The sequence below is a fragment of the Mus musculus genome, chromosome 5 (genome assembly GCF_000001635.26).
Source record: "Mus musculus strain C57BL/6J chromosome 5, GRCm38.p6 C57BL/6J".
Classification (NCBI taxonomy): domain Eukaryota; kingdom Metazoa; phylum Chordata; class Mammalia; order Rodentia; family Muridae; genus Mus; species Mus musculus.
Window position 1 is genome coordinate 122,677,440 of NC_000071.6, and position 15,212 is coordinate 122,692,651.

A 15,212-nucleotide genomic window follows, 5' to 3' on the forward strand; every position below is an offset into this window, starting at 1 on the left:
AAATGCCCTCATCCTGCATTTAAGGATTAGGTGTTTGTTGCTCCTCTTTTGAGACAAGACTGCACAACCTTGGTTGGACTGGAACTTTTATGGAGACCAGACTGACCTAGAACTTAAAGAGCTCTCCGGAGGGCTGGGATTAGAGGTGTGTGCCACCACACCATCTTAAGGATTATTGATTCTGGAATTTTATAAAAGTTGACTTGTGCAAGCTGGGTACAGCTGTCTACACCTATAACTCCAGCACTTGCGAGGTTGAAGCAGGGAGGTCACTTGGACCCAGGAATTCAGACCAGCTTGGGAAACCAAATGAGACCGAGTTACAGAGGAAAACTGAACTGTATCTAAAGTCTCCTTATGCACGAGGTGGCAAGTCTGACCTGTCACTCAGTATCATTTTAGTGAGCTACCTGACACTGCCTATGGGGGTACTTCATTCTCACTTTTGTATAATTTCTACTTTGTAAGCATTCAGTTTATTTACCCATTTCAGCACAGAAGGGCATTTAGGAAATTTTGAATATTGGTGGTTGGGGGTGGGGGTGGCGACAAATGCCAATCACTTCATGATGTTTGCAGACATCCAGCATGCTGTCCGGTGATCACTGGAGAGTCTCGGCTGGCATATGTGCAGTGTCGGAGGCTACGAGCGAACAGCCACAAAGCGGCTGCATTTGTTCATCTGTGCCCCCACAGTTCCGGTCCTTGGGCACCTTTGCCAGCCATATTGATTTCCTGTGGCCATAACCAATGACCACAAATGAAAGTATCATAAACCGTCAGAGCTTACTCTGCCAGTCTGGAGGGTAAGCAGCTGAAGCTAAGGTCTTCTCAGGGCATTGGTTCCCCCTGGAGGCTTCAGGGGGGAATCCTTTCCCCCCAACCCCCCAGTCCCAGCACTGGCTAGGCCCCCAGCAGGCTGCCTCAATAGTGTGAAATCACAGGATTTTGGTTCATTTCCTGTCTCAGCAGACAGCCTGTCTAGTTCACTCTCTGCCACAGCGTTTTGGTGAGCTTTTTTTTTTTTTTAAAGATTTATTTATTGTTATATGTAAGTACACTGTAGCTGTCTTCAGACACACCAGAAGAGGGCACCAGATCTCATTACAGATGGTTGTGAGCCACCATGTGGTTGCTGGGATTTGAACTCAGGACCTTCAGAAGAGCAGTCGATGCTCTTAACCGCCGAGCCATCTCACCAGCCCTTGGTGAGCTTTTAAGAATGTGGTATCAGATTCCAGAAAATTCCCTTTCATGTTTAGTTTGTCAAAAATTCTTATTACGAATGGATTTGGAATTTTAAATTATTTTTTTTCTACTTCTTTTGAAATAATCGGTGAGGTTTCCTTTTTTCCCCTGTGATGTCATGAATTTCAAGGACTGATCTAAGTTGGGCAATACTGGGGCTTGAGCCTAGGGCCTTGCATATCATAGGTAAATGTGGCACTACTGCGTCACGCCCCTCTGCGTGTTATTTGGGGACAAAGTGTTGGCGAATGGCTAGGGATGGTCCAAATTGATGAGCCTTGGATTTCCAGGCTGCTGGGACTTACTGACTTACAAAGGCTAAGGTATGTGTGGAGGTATGTGTGAACGTCTGTACAAGTGTGGTGCACACCAGAAGCTGACACCCCTAGTTTTCCTCAATTGCTCTCCACATTATTGTTTCAAGACAGAGACTCTCATTGAACCTGAGGCTCGTTAATTCCACTAGACTGGCTGGCCAGACCGGGATCCTCCTGTCTCTGTGTCCTTGGCACTGGGACCTGAGGTGGACCAAGCTTGGCTTGGGACCTAACACAGGTCCTCATGCTTGCATGATCCTACACCTTTCCATTTTAATGTGATGTGCCGCTCTTTGTCGTTACTAATGGATTTGATGGCATGACTTAGGATTTTTATAGCTCATCTTGGGGAGAACCTGATCAAAACCTTCCTTTCTTATAATATCCTTGTGGAATATGGGTAGAAAGAGAACTACTTAGCTGAGGGTCCTGATAGATCTCTGTAGTCCAAGCGTTTGTGAGGTACAGGTGGGAATACCAGGAGATCAAGACCAGCCTTACATAGTTTTTGGGATCAACCTGGGCTACAAGAAACTGTCTCGTTTGAATCTGTAACCATTTACCATTTTATGGTGCATAGTTCAGTGATGTCCCATATGTCACAATGCTATTCAGTCAAGGCTACCAACTCCTGTATCTTCTCAGATAGAAATCCTTTACCCATCAAGCAGCCACAGCCCATTCCCAGTTGCTCCTGTTAACCACTCGCCTACTTCCTACTGGGCAGCTTCCTCTCGAAATTCTGCATAAGATGGGTCCTATACCATGTGACCCTTTGTAGCACTCCTGTCACTTAGCACTGTTTTTTCCAGGCTCATCTACATTGCTTTGGGTGCCTATTTCAGTCTGTTTTGTGGCTTGATAGTAGTATTCCTGGATAGACAGGCTGCCTGGATAGATCAGGGTCTGCTTACCCACCCACTGGCTGGTGGATGCTGGTGTTGTTTCGACCTTTTGGCTATTATGAACGGTGCCGCTATAACTATTCCCATACACAAACTAGACAGTTTGAATGTATTCGACTCGAGTCTTCATCCAGGGAATAAAGGCATATGTCACAAAGACCAGGCATGGCTATTCTGGCAACTTCTTTGGGAGATGACAGATGGCTATGCCAGTAGAGAGAGTCTGGCAGGCATGGAGAGTGTAGGAATGAATCAATGATGTTTGCTATCTACTGTGCTCTGCCCGGGGCACCAGGGAAATGCAGCAGATAAACAGAGTTCCTGCTTTCCCACGGAAGACAACAGTCAACGAGCAGACATACTAACTAGTTAGATCTTTTCAGAAGGGGGCCAATCCCATGAAGAAGGCAGTCCACTATCTTTTTTTTTTTTTTTTTTTTTTTTTTGGTTTTTCGAGACAGGGTTTCTCTGTGTAGCCCTGGCTGTCCTAGAACTCACCCAGACAGGCTGGCCTCGAACTCAGAAATACGCCTGCCTCAGCCTCCCAAGTGCTGGGATTAAAGGTGTGCGCCACCACTGCCGGGCTGCAGTCCACTATCTTGACGTGAGAAAATCTCCCAGGAAGAGCCGCACCCTCAGAAGGCAGCCGGGGCAAGAGGCCCTGTTCCATTTGATAGCGGCCTTTTCTGAACTTTCATTTTCCAAAGATAAACATCTATACTACAAGAGGTTCTTAGCAGGCTTAACAGCAGCCCAGCCCTGATACAGACATTTGATAAGTGGTAGCTGTGCCAGATACCTTAATACTGACTGCGATTATGTCGGTTGATAGAGCTACGGAACCTATCACTTGAGGGGTTGTCATTGCTGATGGGTCTGGAAACTTGACTTTTTCAGAGACCCCAGATGGACTTCTCCGACCTGTCTAGGCTGTCCCTATCTCTCCACGACTCACCCCTGACTCCTGGACAATCTGAGGAAATTCAGCTGCTCCATGAAGAGGTGGCCCCTAAGTCCGGGGACAGCCCGAGTTGGTGCCAGTGTGGAAATTGCCTCCCGTCTCGCCTACCGGAGCAACGCAGGGCCCTGGAGGAGCTGTGCTGCCGGAGGAAGCCGGGGCGGTGCATCACCACCTCCAAGCTCTTCCATAAGCTCGTGCTGTCCCGAGACACCCTGCAGCTCCTCCTGCTTTACCAGGATCCCTTGCTGGTGCTGGGGGAAGAGGCCACCAACAGCAGGCTGCGACACCGTGCTTACAGGTGCTATGCCACCTGGCGCTTCGGCTCCCAGGACATGGCCGACTTTGCCATTCTGCCCAGCTGTTGCCGCTGGAGGATCCGGAAGGAGTTCCCCAAGACCGAGGGGCAGTATAGTGGCTTCAAGTATCCCTACTGATGGTACGGCTGCCACATCATGGTGGCTCACAATACAGCTTCCCTTGGAAAGACCTAGAGACACGTTTTCAACCCACTGGAACTTAAGGTTTGCCCCTCGTAAGCTGTGTTGAAGAAGAGAGCTGATTAGACCAATGGCGAGCTCGCAAACCATTCTCCACGTGGATGAGAACCGGATGCACATCTGAGCCTGCAGCCTGACCCTGGTCTGCGGCGCCACCCTCAGCTTAAAATGTGTACATAGGCTCCTCATATCCCAACCTCCCCACCTACTTTCTCTGAACTAGCATTGCGGAGGTGGTGAAGGTGTTCTCTCCCGTCCACGTTTACACAGCTCCATGGATGCAAAGGTGCAACCCTGAAAACCAAACCTTTAGAGATTCGAGAGTACTCTGAGAAATTAAATATGGCCCCAAATTCTTTGACATCCTCCGCAACCCAACCCATAAGACCCAAAGGTGTTTTTTTCTCTCCTCTCATCCCGTAGCAGATGTGATGTTACATCTATTATTTGGGGCCCTTGTTTTAAGAGGCTAGCAACTTCTGATTCCTATGCTTGGAACTCTTGCTGAGAGGAAGCCAGCCCAAGTTAAAAGTCTGATAATAAGAGCTTCTCCGCTGTGAAGAAGTCCAAGCAGCTTTAGGACGAAGTACCCAATCCGAGCCAGCTCATCACCTCTAAGTGCAGTCACCACACAGGGAAAGAAGCTGCCACTTTCAGGTGATTTCAGACCCATGACTTAAACTGCAGGAGACGACTGCCCAGTCAGCCCCGAGGACCACTCTGCTGCCTTAAGTCATTACATTTGGGAGAGGCGGGTTGACACACAGCAATAGGCAACTGGGACAAGAGATGCTGACTGAGGCCCAGAGTCACTACAAAATATAACAGCTACTTCTATTGGGCAGCTGTAAGAGGTCACATTAACCAGACTAGAAGCCATCAAATCTAACTGCATACAAGTTACAGTCTGACCTGCCTTGCTCTCCTATGGTTCCAAGTCACTAGTACTGTGAGAAACCGGTTGGTAAAAGCTGCCTCTGTGCCTTTCACGTCCCGGACTGTACAGCCAACGAGTCCGAGGCAATCTGAATGCTCCTTTAGAAAGTAGCCCAAGCTGCCAGGAGAGGCGTCAACCCATGCTCAGAAGGCCGACTCTAGGCCAGCCTGAGCTACATCGCAAGACCATGTCTTTATTTTTTATTTTTGTAAGATTTATTTTATGTTTGAGTGTTTTGCCTGCACCATGTGTGTGCCTGGTGCCGGTGGAGGTCAGAAGAGAGTGTTGGACCCCCTGGAACTGGAACTGCAGGTGGTTGGGAGCCACCATGGTGGTGTTGGGAAGTGAACTTGAGTCCTCCGCAATAGCAACAAGGGCTCTTAACTACTGAGCCATCTCTCCACCTTCAAAACCACGTCTTAAAATCATAATCTTGATAATTAGAAAAGGGAGGGGGAAGAGAGGCTAGGGAGATGGTTCTGTGGGTTAGAGCATTTTCTCCTCAGGCATGAGGACTGACCTACGTTGGGATCACAGCAGCCACATAAAGTCTGGATGTGGCCTGTCATGATGGCTTGGCAGGGGTAGGGGTGGGAAAAGAGCTTGCTTTGCAATCTGATGACCTTGAAAGCCATGGTGAAACTGGAGAGCCATGTTCTCTGACTTCCACATGAACCACACACATACTCACACACATACACACATATAAATCATACATGCACACTAGTAATAAATAAAATAGATGTAATTTTTAAGGGAAGCCAGTGCCCTTCATCGTTTTCTACAACCACTAAACATGGAAGAGGGAACCTTTACAGGTTTGGGGTCCTGCCTCGGGATTTCATTTTGATAGTTTTCTTTTTCTTCTAGACCTAGATACTTGTTTCTCACAGAACAGAGACTTTGAGTATTATGAGATGCTTTGACTGACTCTAAGACTTGCCATTTTAAGGCGTCTAAGATCAAGAAGCCATGCTCTCAATGGAGAGGGTGGGGCTGAGGCACCTTCATGAAGGAGGCCCATGCTCACAAGCCTGACGGATGACCTCAGACGGATGACCTCAGACGGATGACCTCAGACGGATGACCTCAGACGGATGACCTCAGACGGATGACCTCAGTTCCATCCTCGGGACCCACACAGTGGAGAGAGCACTGACTTCCACATGCAAGCATGGCATGTGTCCACCCCCAGTCTCCCAGTAAATGAATTTAAGTCCATTTTCACTGTATTTTTGTTTGTTTTTGGTTTTGTTATTCTTTTTCAAGACTGGAAAGCCCTGGCTGTCCTGGAATTCACGTGTAGACCAGGCTGGCCTTGAACTCAGAGATTCCACCTGCCTCTGCCTCCCGAGTGCTGGGATTAAAGGGTGTAGCACCACCACCAGGCTCGGAGATATTTTTTTAAAGTAGACTGTATTTGACTTCAGAGTTGAGCTTTTTACTCCAAGCATTCTATGGAAGAGCTACAGGCTTCCCTCCCTGTAGCCTCCCAGTCTCTACACCTTTATCTTTGATGCCTACTTCCAAGTGTACTTATATCGCCTTGCTAAGGCTTCAGACAGTGACTGACCACTGGACTCTTCTAGTGTTTCCTTGTGCCTTTGGCCACTGGTGCTCTCCTGAGGGTGACATGCCACTCTGTGGATAAAAATGACGCTTTCTTCAGCAGCAATGATATTTGCATCTTTATTTTTGGTCTACTGCGTGGGCAATGCCGTGGTCTGAGGCCGTGAGCAGTTCATTTCTCAGGGTAAAGTTCTTGTTGTTAGATGCATTCTGTTCTGTCAGTTGCCCGGTAGCCATGCCTTCCTTGGTCAGAACTGAGAGCAGCTTCCTGACGCAGCCCGGCTGACTTCCTGGACGACTGGGGGTGGGTTTTCACTTCTCTCTTTAAAGGGAACCATCTTCTAAACTCTTCCTAATTTCGTGTAAGGGTTTTTTTTAAAACTATTTCATAATAAAACTTGATTTCAATTCATTTATTTAAGAATTCTCTTTGATTCCTTCGTTTCAGAAGAGTCCCAAATCTTAATGAGTTCATTCACTTTCCCAGTGACAGGTGACATTATTCCTCCCAGGAAATAAAGAGCACAGACAATGACCAGATGATTTGAGCAATGAGAACTTGTAACCTGTGATGCATATCATGATCAGGGCAGGTGATGCTCCAAGGTCCCTTAATGGGAGAATTTGACATTCTGCCCTAGCCAAGGCAGGGACGATTTAACTAAAACATGCAGAGAAACTCCTAGTTAACTAGAATTCTAAACGGGGCAGTAGAGCATTCCAGGTAGTGATAACAGCTTGTGTCCTACCTGGCGTCCTTATCACAAGCCTGATAAAGAGTATGCTAAAATAGAGTGGTAGCCATGCAGGGTTTTAATCTAGAACCTAGTAAGATAGCATTTAACATGTAAAAGCTCACTCTGAACCAGGTAGCACACTCACCTCCAGCACCTGGAGACAGAGGAAGGCAGATCTCTGAGTTCGAGGCCAGCCTGGCCTACATAGACAATTCCGGGTCAGGCAAGGGAACACAGTGGACCCTATCTAAATACACACACAAACAAATAAAAAATAGATCAAGCTAGAGCCTGTTGGAAGAATGTATCTTGTGTGTGTGAAGCCCCAGGTTTGAGATTTAGTACTAAAAGGAAAACACACACACACACACACACACAAAACAAAACAACACTGTAGAAAATGTGAGTGAGCCGGGCATGGTGGCATGGTGGCGCACACCTTTAATCCCAGCACTCGGGAGGCAGAGGCAGGCTGATTTCTGAGTTCGAGGCCAACCTGGTCTACAGAGTGAGTTCCAGGACAGCCAGGGCTATACAGAGAAACCCTGTCTCAAAAAAAAAAAAAAAAAAAAAAAAAAAAAAGAAAGAAAGAAAGAAAGGAAGAAAGAAAATGTGAGTGAATGTAGATAAAGTTTTAGTTTTTATTTCAGTCTTTCCTGAAACTTTTTCCACTTCTTACCGTGCTCCTCTCAGAAAGCCACAATAGGGCGAACATCCAGAGAAAAGGAGGGACGGCTCTAGTGTGCTTTGATTTTAGAGATGTCCCCATCCTGGGCTGGTGAGGACACTGAGTTTCAGGCCAGGGATGGACACGTGCATCACGTGGAGAAATGAAAAGCAGTCAACAGAACCCCCCCCCCAGTGCATTCCTGCTCACTGGTGGAATTGGCCAAATCTCATTCTCCCTCAGAATTGGGTCTCTTGTTGTAGTTAGCATCATCAGTTGTCAAGGGGACACAGCAAAAAGTCATCTGAGAGGAAAGCCTCAATCCAGGAATGGAGTAGATCAGACTGGCTTGTGGGCTTGTCTGTGGGGGACTGTCTGGGTCACTAGTAGATGAGGGAGGGCACAGCCCACTGTGGGCAATACAATCCCTAGGCAGGTGGTCCTGGGCTGTACAAGAAATCTAACTAAGCCTGAGCCTGTGAATGTGGGAGCCAGAGAAGTCAGTAAGCATTGTTCCTCCACGGTCTCTGCTCAGGACATCGTTTTCTGATGGATCACAACCTCCTCAAGTTGCTCTTGGTCAAGAGCATTTTATCACAGCAACAGAAAGAGACTGGAACTGCTCTTCACCCTCTAGATACTGCAAACCCTGCTTTAAATAAAAAAGGCCCACGTGGCCCTAATGGCATGTGGTGACCTCCTCCCTTGAGTTGTCCTGTGAGTACCTGTGGGTAATGAACTGTTGCTGATCTTAGCCGTCCAATGCTGGGTGTTGTGTGGTTGTGGGTTTTTTCCCTATTATCTCACAGAGCATGTGATCCCAGTTTTCAAAACGGAAGCTCAAAGAGAAGCACACTGTGTATATTCAACTATAATCTTGGGAGCTTAACAGGCCTGTGAGATGTGGGCAGGCCCCACTAGCTGGAGTAAAGGAACACATCTAAGCAAGAGAAGAAGAGTTGTTCCCATCCGCACCATGGTGTGAGCCAGGTGTGATCCCACCGGTACCTGACCCATTCTCCAGACCGGAAAGAACATAAATGAAGACCGAACGGGGGGGGGGGGGGGAGATTGGAGAAGAATCTTAAAAGAGAAAGGACTGAGGTACTTGAACAAGTTGTAAAGCTACTGAGAGCCACGCCTGGGCTGTCAGGTATCGAGAGGAGAGCTGTGACTTAGGCACATCCTTGGGTGAGATTTGCTAGCACATCCCTGCAGTCCAAGCATGCAAGAGGCTAAGGCAGAGAAACTCAACGTTAAAGCTAGGCTAAATTACATAGTTGGGCCTGTCTCAAAAGAAAAGGGGGTGGTTCGTAGCTGGGATGTCTGTAATTCCAGCCTTGGAAAGTAGAGACAGCGGGTTCCCGGAACAAGTGGCCAGTGAGACTGTTTCAGTGAGACTTGGGTTTGACTGAGATGCCCCACCTCCGTGAATTAAGATAAAAGGGAAGCCAAGGTTGAGTCTCCACACCAACCCTGGGCCTCCACCGGCTTAAGCACGCACACAAATGCCTACAAGCATGCAAAATATGCAAAGACACACATATAAACACACACACAGAAGATGGAAGAAGGGAAAGAGAAGAACACTCTTGGGCTGGGGATTTAGCTCAATGGAAGAGAGAAAGAGAAAATACCATATGGAAAGCCCTGAGTTCAAGTCCCAGCACTGCAATTAACAGCCCTAGGGACACTGGTGGAAGGGGGAACCCTAGAGAGGAGACATCACTTAGAAGTCTGCTGGGATCCGGAGGAACCTCTCCTCTGCTGGCAGCCAGGAGGCGGCCCTGGATCACACTGGCCAGACTTGAGCATATATATGAGACCTCAAAGCCCCTCCTCCATCCACAGTGACACACTTTCTCTAACAAAGCTACACCTCCTCCAGTCAGGCCACACTTTCTAATACTGCCACTCCCTGGGCCAAGCATATTCAAACCACCACATTCCACTCCCTGGCCCCCATAGGCTTGTTCACATACATGAGTCTGTGGCGGCCATACTTAGCCATAGCATAATGCAAAATACAGTTAGTTCAGTTTCAAAAGTCCTCATAGTCTATCGCAGTCTCAACAACGTTTAAAAGTTCAAAGTCTCTTCTGAGATTCATGCAATCTCTTAACTGTAATCGTCTGAAAATCAAAAATCAGGTCGCATACTTCCAACATCACAGGATATCTGTTACCATTCTAAAATGTCATAGTGAGGAAATACTGGACCGAGAAGCAAGACCCCCAAACCAGATGTGCAAACTCTAAACTCTGCTTTTCCATGGCAGATGTTCAACTCCTTTCATCTTTGTTGACTGCAGCACAATTCCTTCCCTTGAGCTGTTTCCACTCCCTGTTAGCAGCTTTCCTTGGCAGGCATCCCGTGACTCTGGCACCTCTAACATCTTGGGGTCTCCAAAGCAACTTCAACTTCACAGCTTCTTGTTCCAATGTCTGGGATCCACACATGATCTTCTGGGTTTCTCCAAAAGGCTTGGGTCACTTCTCCACCTCTGCCCTCTGTAGCACTTTGGGCTCTGCATGTCTCCACTCCACTGCTGCTGCTGTTCTTGGTGGTCATCTCATGGTACTGGTATCTCTAAAACACTGCAACTAGGCTTCACCAATAGCCTCTCATAGGCTCTCTTCATGGTGTCAAGCCTCAACTTCTTTGCATGACCTCTTCAGTCCTGGGCCTTCAACTCCCACTAAGGCTGCACCTTCACCAATGGCCTCTCCTGGCCTCTCACAGTGCCAAGCCTCAGCCACTCTTCCTGGCCCCTTCATGCCTTCAAAACGAGTACCACCTGGGTAATTTTTCTACATTATCAAGTCCAGCTGCCAGCATGAAGTTTATCTCTGGAACACAGCTTCTTTGTGCTCTCAGAAAACACTTTCCAGAAGATTTTACCTCATCGATGGTGGTCTCTTCTTAATCACCAGTAATTTCTTTTTTTGTTGTTTTGTTTTGTTTTTGTTTTTCGAGACAGGGTTTCTCTGTGTAGCCCTGGCTGTCCTGGAACTCACTCTATAGACCAGGCTGGCCTCGAATTTAGAAATCCGCCTGCCTCTGCCTCCCAAGTGCTGGGATTAAAGGCGTGTGCCACCACCACCTGGCTTCACCACTAATTTCTTAGCACCAGCTAACCAACATCAATTGTCCCAGTAACCCTCTCCCCCTTCTATTTGTGACTCTAAAGCCAGAGCCACATGGCCAAAGCTGCTAAATTCTGCTGCTTGCTGGGGCTGGAACATGGTCCCCTTGTTCTATTACCTCTTGACCAGTTTTAGGTTTTCTGTGATTTCCTTTACTGCCTACGCCTGGCTGTCCTGGAACTTGCTCTGTAGACTGACTTTGAACTTCTCCTCCTAACAGTGAACAATACCTCCTAATAGTGCCACTTCCCATGGGCCAAGCACATTGACTCTATCAGTGCTGGTAAATCTGTCAGCAAGGCCAGTCGGGGACACATAGTGAGGCACTGTATTTAAATAGATAACTAAAAACACAAAGAAAGAAAAAAAATCATATCTTTAACACTTGAAATGACTATTCTTGGTTGTCAACTTGACTACATCTGGAATTAACTAAAACCCCAAAGTGGAGGGCACACCTGTGAGTCCTTTTTAGTTTATGTTGAAGTAGGAAGCTCTACCTCTACTCCGGATCTTTGAGACAGAAAGCCGCACCTTTAATCCGGATAATTTGAGCTGGGCAAACCAAGCTCTAATCTGGGCCACGCTTTCTGCTGAAAACCTATTAAAAAACCAGGAAGAAGGAAGTTTTGTTCTTGCCTGCCTCGCTAGCTGTACTGCGTCGTTCTCATAGATACTTTACATAGAAGGGCGGGGCAGTCTGTAAGTCCTGTTACGGTAGAGGACTCCGACTAATTCAACACTAAATACACATTTCGGTGGATGAGGAAACAGCCTGGCTCTTCATTGGCACATGAATATAGCATGGAAAGGGACAAATTCAATCCTCGAGAGATTGCAGAAAAGGTTAGTGGATTCCTGTATCCAGACGTCAAACAAAGGCTCTCTTGCAAATTTTCCTATATGAATTTGGTTTGTGTAGGTCAGCAAAATTGTGCTGAGCAAGCACTGTTTGACGGAACTGCATCCTTACCCTTAGTTCTTATTGTCCTGCGTGTTTATATGTGTGCTGTTCATGTGTGTGGCATAGATACATATACACACTCAGGTGCTCCTGGAGGCCCCGGGATTGAGGCTGTGTCCTTGCTCTCTACCGAGCTCCCTTGAGACAGGATATCTATCTCATGGAGCCGTGACTTGGGCTGGCTACCAGTAAGCTCCAGCAATCCCCCTCTCTACGCCCATAGCACTGGGTTTACAGGCCCAGCTGCCACCATGCCTGGCTTTTTTCATGGCTTTTGTGGGTTGGCCCTCAGGACTTCACACTTGCTCAGCCAGAGCCCAAATCTGCTGAGCCATCTCCCCAACCTCGAGACCTCTGCTATGTAGCACAGGCTAGCCCTTGAACTCGGGCTCCTTGTGACTCATGCTCCTGAGTGTTGGGGTTACAGACATGAGCCATCGCAGCCTGCGGTGTGACAAATAATTCTAAATACAAAAATCTAACACTTGAGTTTAGTGATCCCATAAAGAACTGTAGAATTGTCTTATGAGTCATCAGTTCGGCTTCTAGGTACATATATGCCCTACAGCTGAAGGAAATCACTCTGGACTATCTGAGCAGCAATAGCCACAGCAGCTAATAAGTAAAAACAAGCAGGATCAGGGAGGAGCTGGGGAAGGGAACCATAAGGTGAAAATATATTATAAAAAATTATTAAAAAAATAAATAACAATTTTTTAAAGTAAAAACAACCTAAAGGAATGAGGGGACTTTCTTTTTGAGACAGGGTGACACTATGTAGACCAGGCTGGTCCATAACTCACTATGTAGATCAGGCTGGCCTTGAACTCACTATGTAGATCAGGCTGGCCTTCAACTCACAGGATACTACTACTTCTTCCTCCTCCACCTCCTCCCCACTTCCCATTCCCTTCCTTTTCTTTTACATTTTCTTCCTTTTCTTCCCTTCTGAGTCTCAATCCTGGGTTTGGCTCAGTTTGAATACTCTCTATGTATATTGCACATTAACATATTTCATTGGGAAAATAGTCTACTGGAAACTACGTCTCTGTCAGGAAGCCAGAAAAGGGGGAGAAATGGAACATTTTAAGAAAGACAGAGCTGGAACTTAGAGATGGGCTAAACCAGTGGTGAGGGAAGTATAGAAACTTTACTTTTGGCTTTGTTGGTGTGGATTGCAGGCTCACCCTGAGGTACTGATTCGGTCCTCATCCTGCAATTCTTCAGATAAGATACAAAGGACAAAGTCCGCAGAGGTCAGCTCACTGTCTGTGAGCCAAACTGGTAGGCAGATGTGTTCTGTGGACTCCTGCGATTATCTGGAGTAGTCTTTGTTTGCTAGGGCTCACCTGGATTGGCCCCTGTGACCCTGCAACAGCAACGTGACTCAGTAACCAAACACAAAGGAATCCCATCTCGAGAGCACAAAGCCAGAATACCACAGTCGAGACTTGAAAGATGGGAGGATTCATTGCCTGAGGCAGGCAAAGAGACCACATGGTTGTTTCCAAAATGATACCCTTGTGGGACAAAGATGTATAAGGTTGGGCTGGTGAGATGGCTCAGCGGGTAAGAGCACTGACTGCTCTTCCGAAGGTTTTGAGTTCAATTTTCAGCTGCGTCTGAAGTCAGCTACAGTGTACTTATATATAATAATAATAAATAAATTTGGGGGTCAGAGAGCCAAGGAGTACATTCTTAAATATACTCAGTTTAAGGTCATATCTTTAAAAAGAAAAGACAGTAGAAGAAATTTAGAGTGTGCTCACTTTAAAGTCCTAGAGAACCATGTAAAAGATCAAAGGGCTGGACAGTAATGCCTCTGACCATGCTCCCTGAAGTTGTCTGCTTGGTTTTCATTTTAGGTACGGGTGCTTTGCCTGCATGTATGTATGCGCACCTGATGCCATCAGATGTCAGAAGGAAGGGGTCGGATCTACTGGATCTGGAGTTACAGATGATTGTAAACCACGATGTTGGTGCTGGGAACCAAACCCAGGTCCTCTCAAAAACAGCAAGTGGTCGTAACCATTCAGCCATCTCTCCAGCCTGGTTTGTTCTTGTTGTTTTTTGTTTTCATTTCACTTCTTGAGTGGATATGGCTATCTTGCCTTGCACACGTATCTGTGCACTGTGTGCATCGTGTGCATGCCTGGCGCCTATGGAAACAGCATGGGCATCCAGAAGACAGCATGGCTGGATTCCCTGCATCTGGGGTTATGGCCAGTTGTGGGCTCCCATGTGAGTGCTGGGAACCAAACCTGGGCTCTCTGGAAGAGCAGCAAGTTCAATTAACGACTGAGCCATCTCTCCAGCCCCATTCGCGTTTTGTTTGCTTTTAAGCATATCTTATTTACATTGTGTGTGTGTGTATTTACATATACCATGGTATACACACGTGGAGGTTAGAGGACAACACATGGAGTCGGCTCCCTCCTTCCACCATGTGGGGTCTGGAGGCAGAACTTGGTTGCCCAGAACTTGGTGACAAGTGCCAGAGATGACCCTGAGCCATCCCTCTGGCCCTGCCAGAAAGTCTTAGCTAAAATAAAGAAGAGGCCTCTTCGAAGGTGCATTAGCAGCAGAGGCTGCCCCTAAAGGCGCTTGTCTTGCTTGCTTGGCAGGTTGGGAAACTGCTGCACCAGTCAGTACACTGGGTTATTACTGTGTTTTGCCAGGTGAAGACTTTTGAATGGGGCCCAAAGGCCTCATCAAAAAAGGGCTGGGATGGACTGTCCTGGAGATGAAGGAGGCACCTTGGGGAAAGCAGGGATGGCTGAGGCAGCTGTCTCAGAAACAAACCCACACAGGCAAAGGAAAAGATCACAGAAAGGGGTGATCAGAGCCAACAGAAGGTTTTAGAAGAAGGGGGAGACCTTTTGGGAAATTGACTTCAAACTAACTTGGATCTGTAAAAACCTACAGTTACAAAATAAATAATTGGATGGGTAAGTGGGTTTTGTTTTACAATGGGATTGATGAGACAAATTCCTTTCAATCGCATTTGAATATACGTCTGACTTTTCTTCCTTTGCTTTGAGATAGACATCAAGACCACAGCAACTCTTACAAAGGAAAACATTCAATTGGGGCTGGGTTACAATTCCAGAGATTTAGTCCATTATCATCATGGTGGAAAGCGTCTGGCATGCCGACTGACCTGGTGCTGAGGGAGGAGTTGAGAGTGCTAGATCTTGATCTGCAGGCAGCAGGAGACGGCCATACTAAGCCTAGCTTGAACATCTCTTACCTCAAAGCCTTCAC

The 15,212-nt window shown here is 47.1% G+C and overlaps 1 protein-coding gene and 1 non-coding gene across 5 annotated transcripts in view; both read left to right on the plus strand.

Moving 5' to 3' along the window:
- The window catches only part of P2rx7 (purinergic receptor P2X, ligand-gated ion channel, 7), a 48,410-nt gene extending 33,513 nt beyond the window's left edge, over positions 1-14,897 (plus strand). For 2 of the 4 annotated variants that reach the window (NM_011027.4, NM_001284402.2), the window contains exon 13: positions 3,368-6,850. In NM_011027.4, coding sequence (NP_035157.2) covers positions 3,368-3,865 — 498 coding nt within the window. In that variant the 3' untranslated portion in view covers positions 3,866-6,850. Of the gene's footprint in view, positions 1-3,367; positions 6,851-13,813 lie in introns of those variants that run through there. The other 2 variants (NM_001038845.3, NM_001038839.3) reach the window with 2 other exon arrangements.
- Positions 5,158-5,276, plus strand: Mir8115 (microRNA 8115). The gene has a single exon (NR_106195.1). It is a non-coding gene; the product is annotated as a microRNA 8115 (primary transcript).
- Positions 14,898-15,212: the final 315 nt, after the last annotated feature.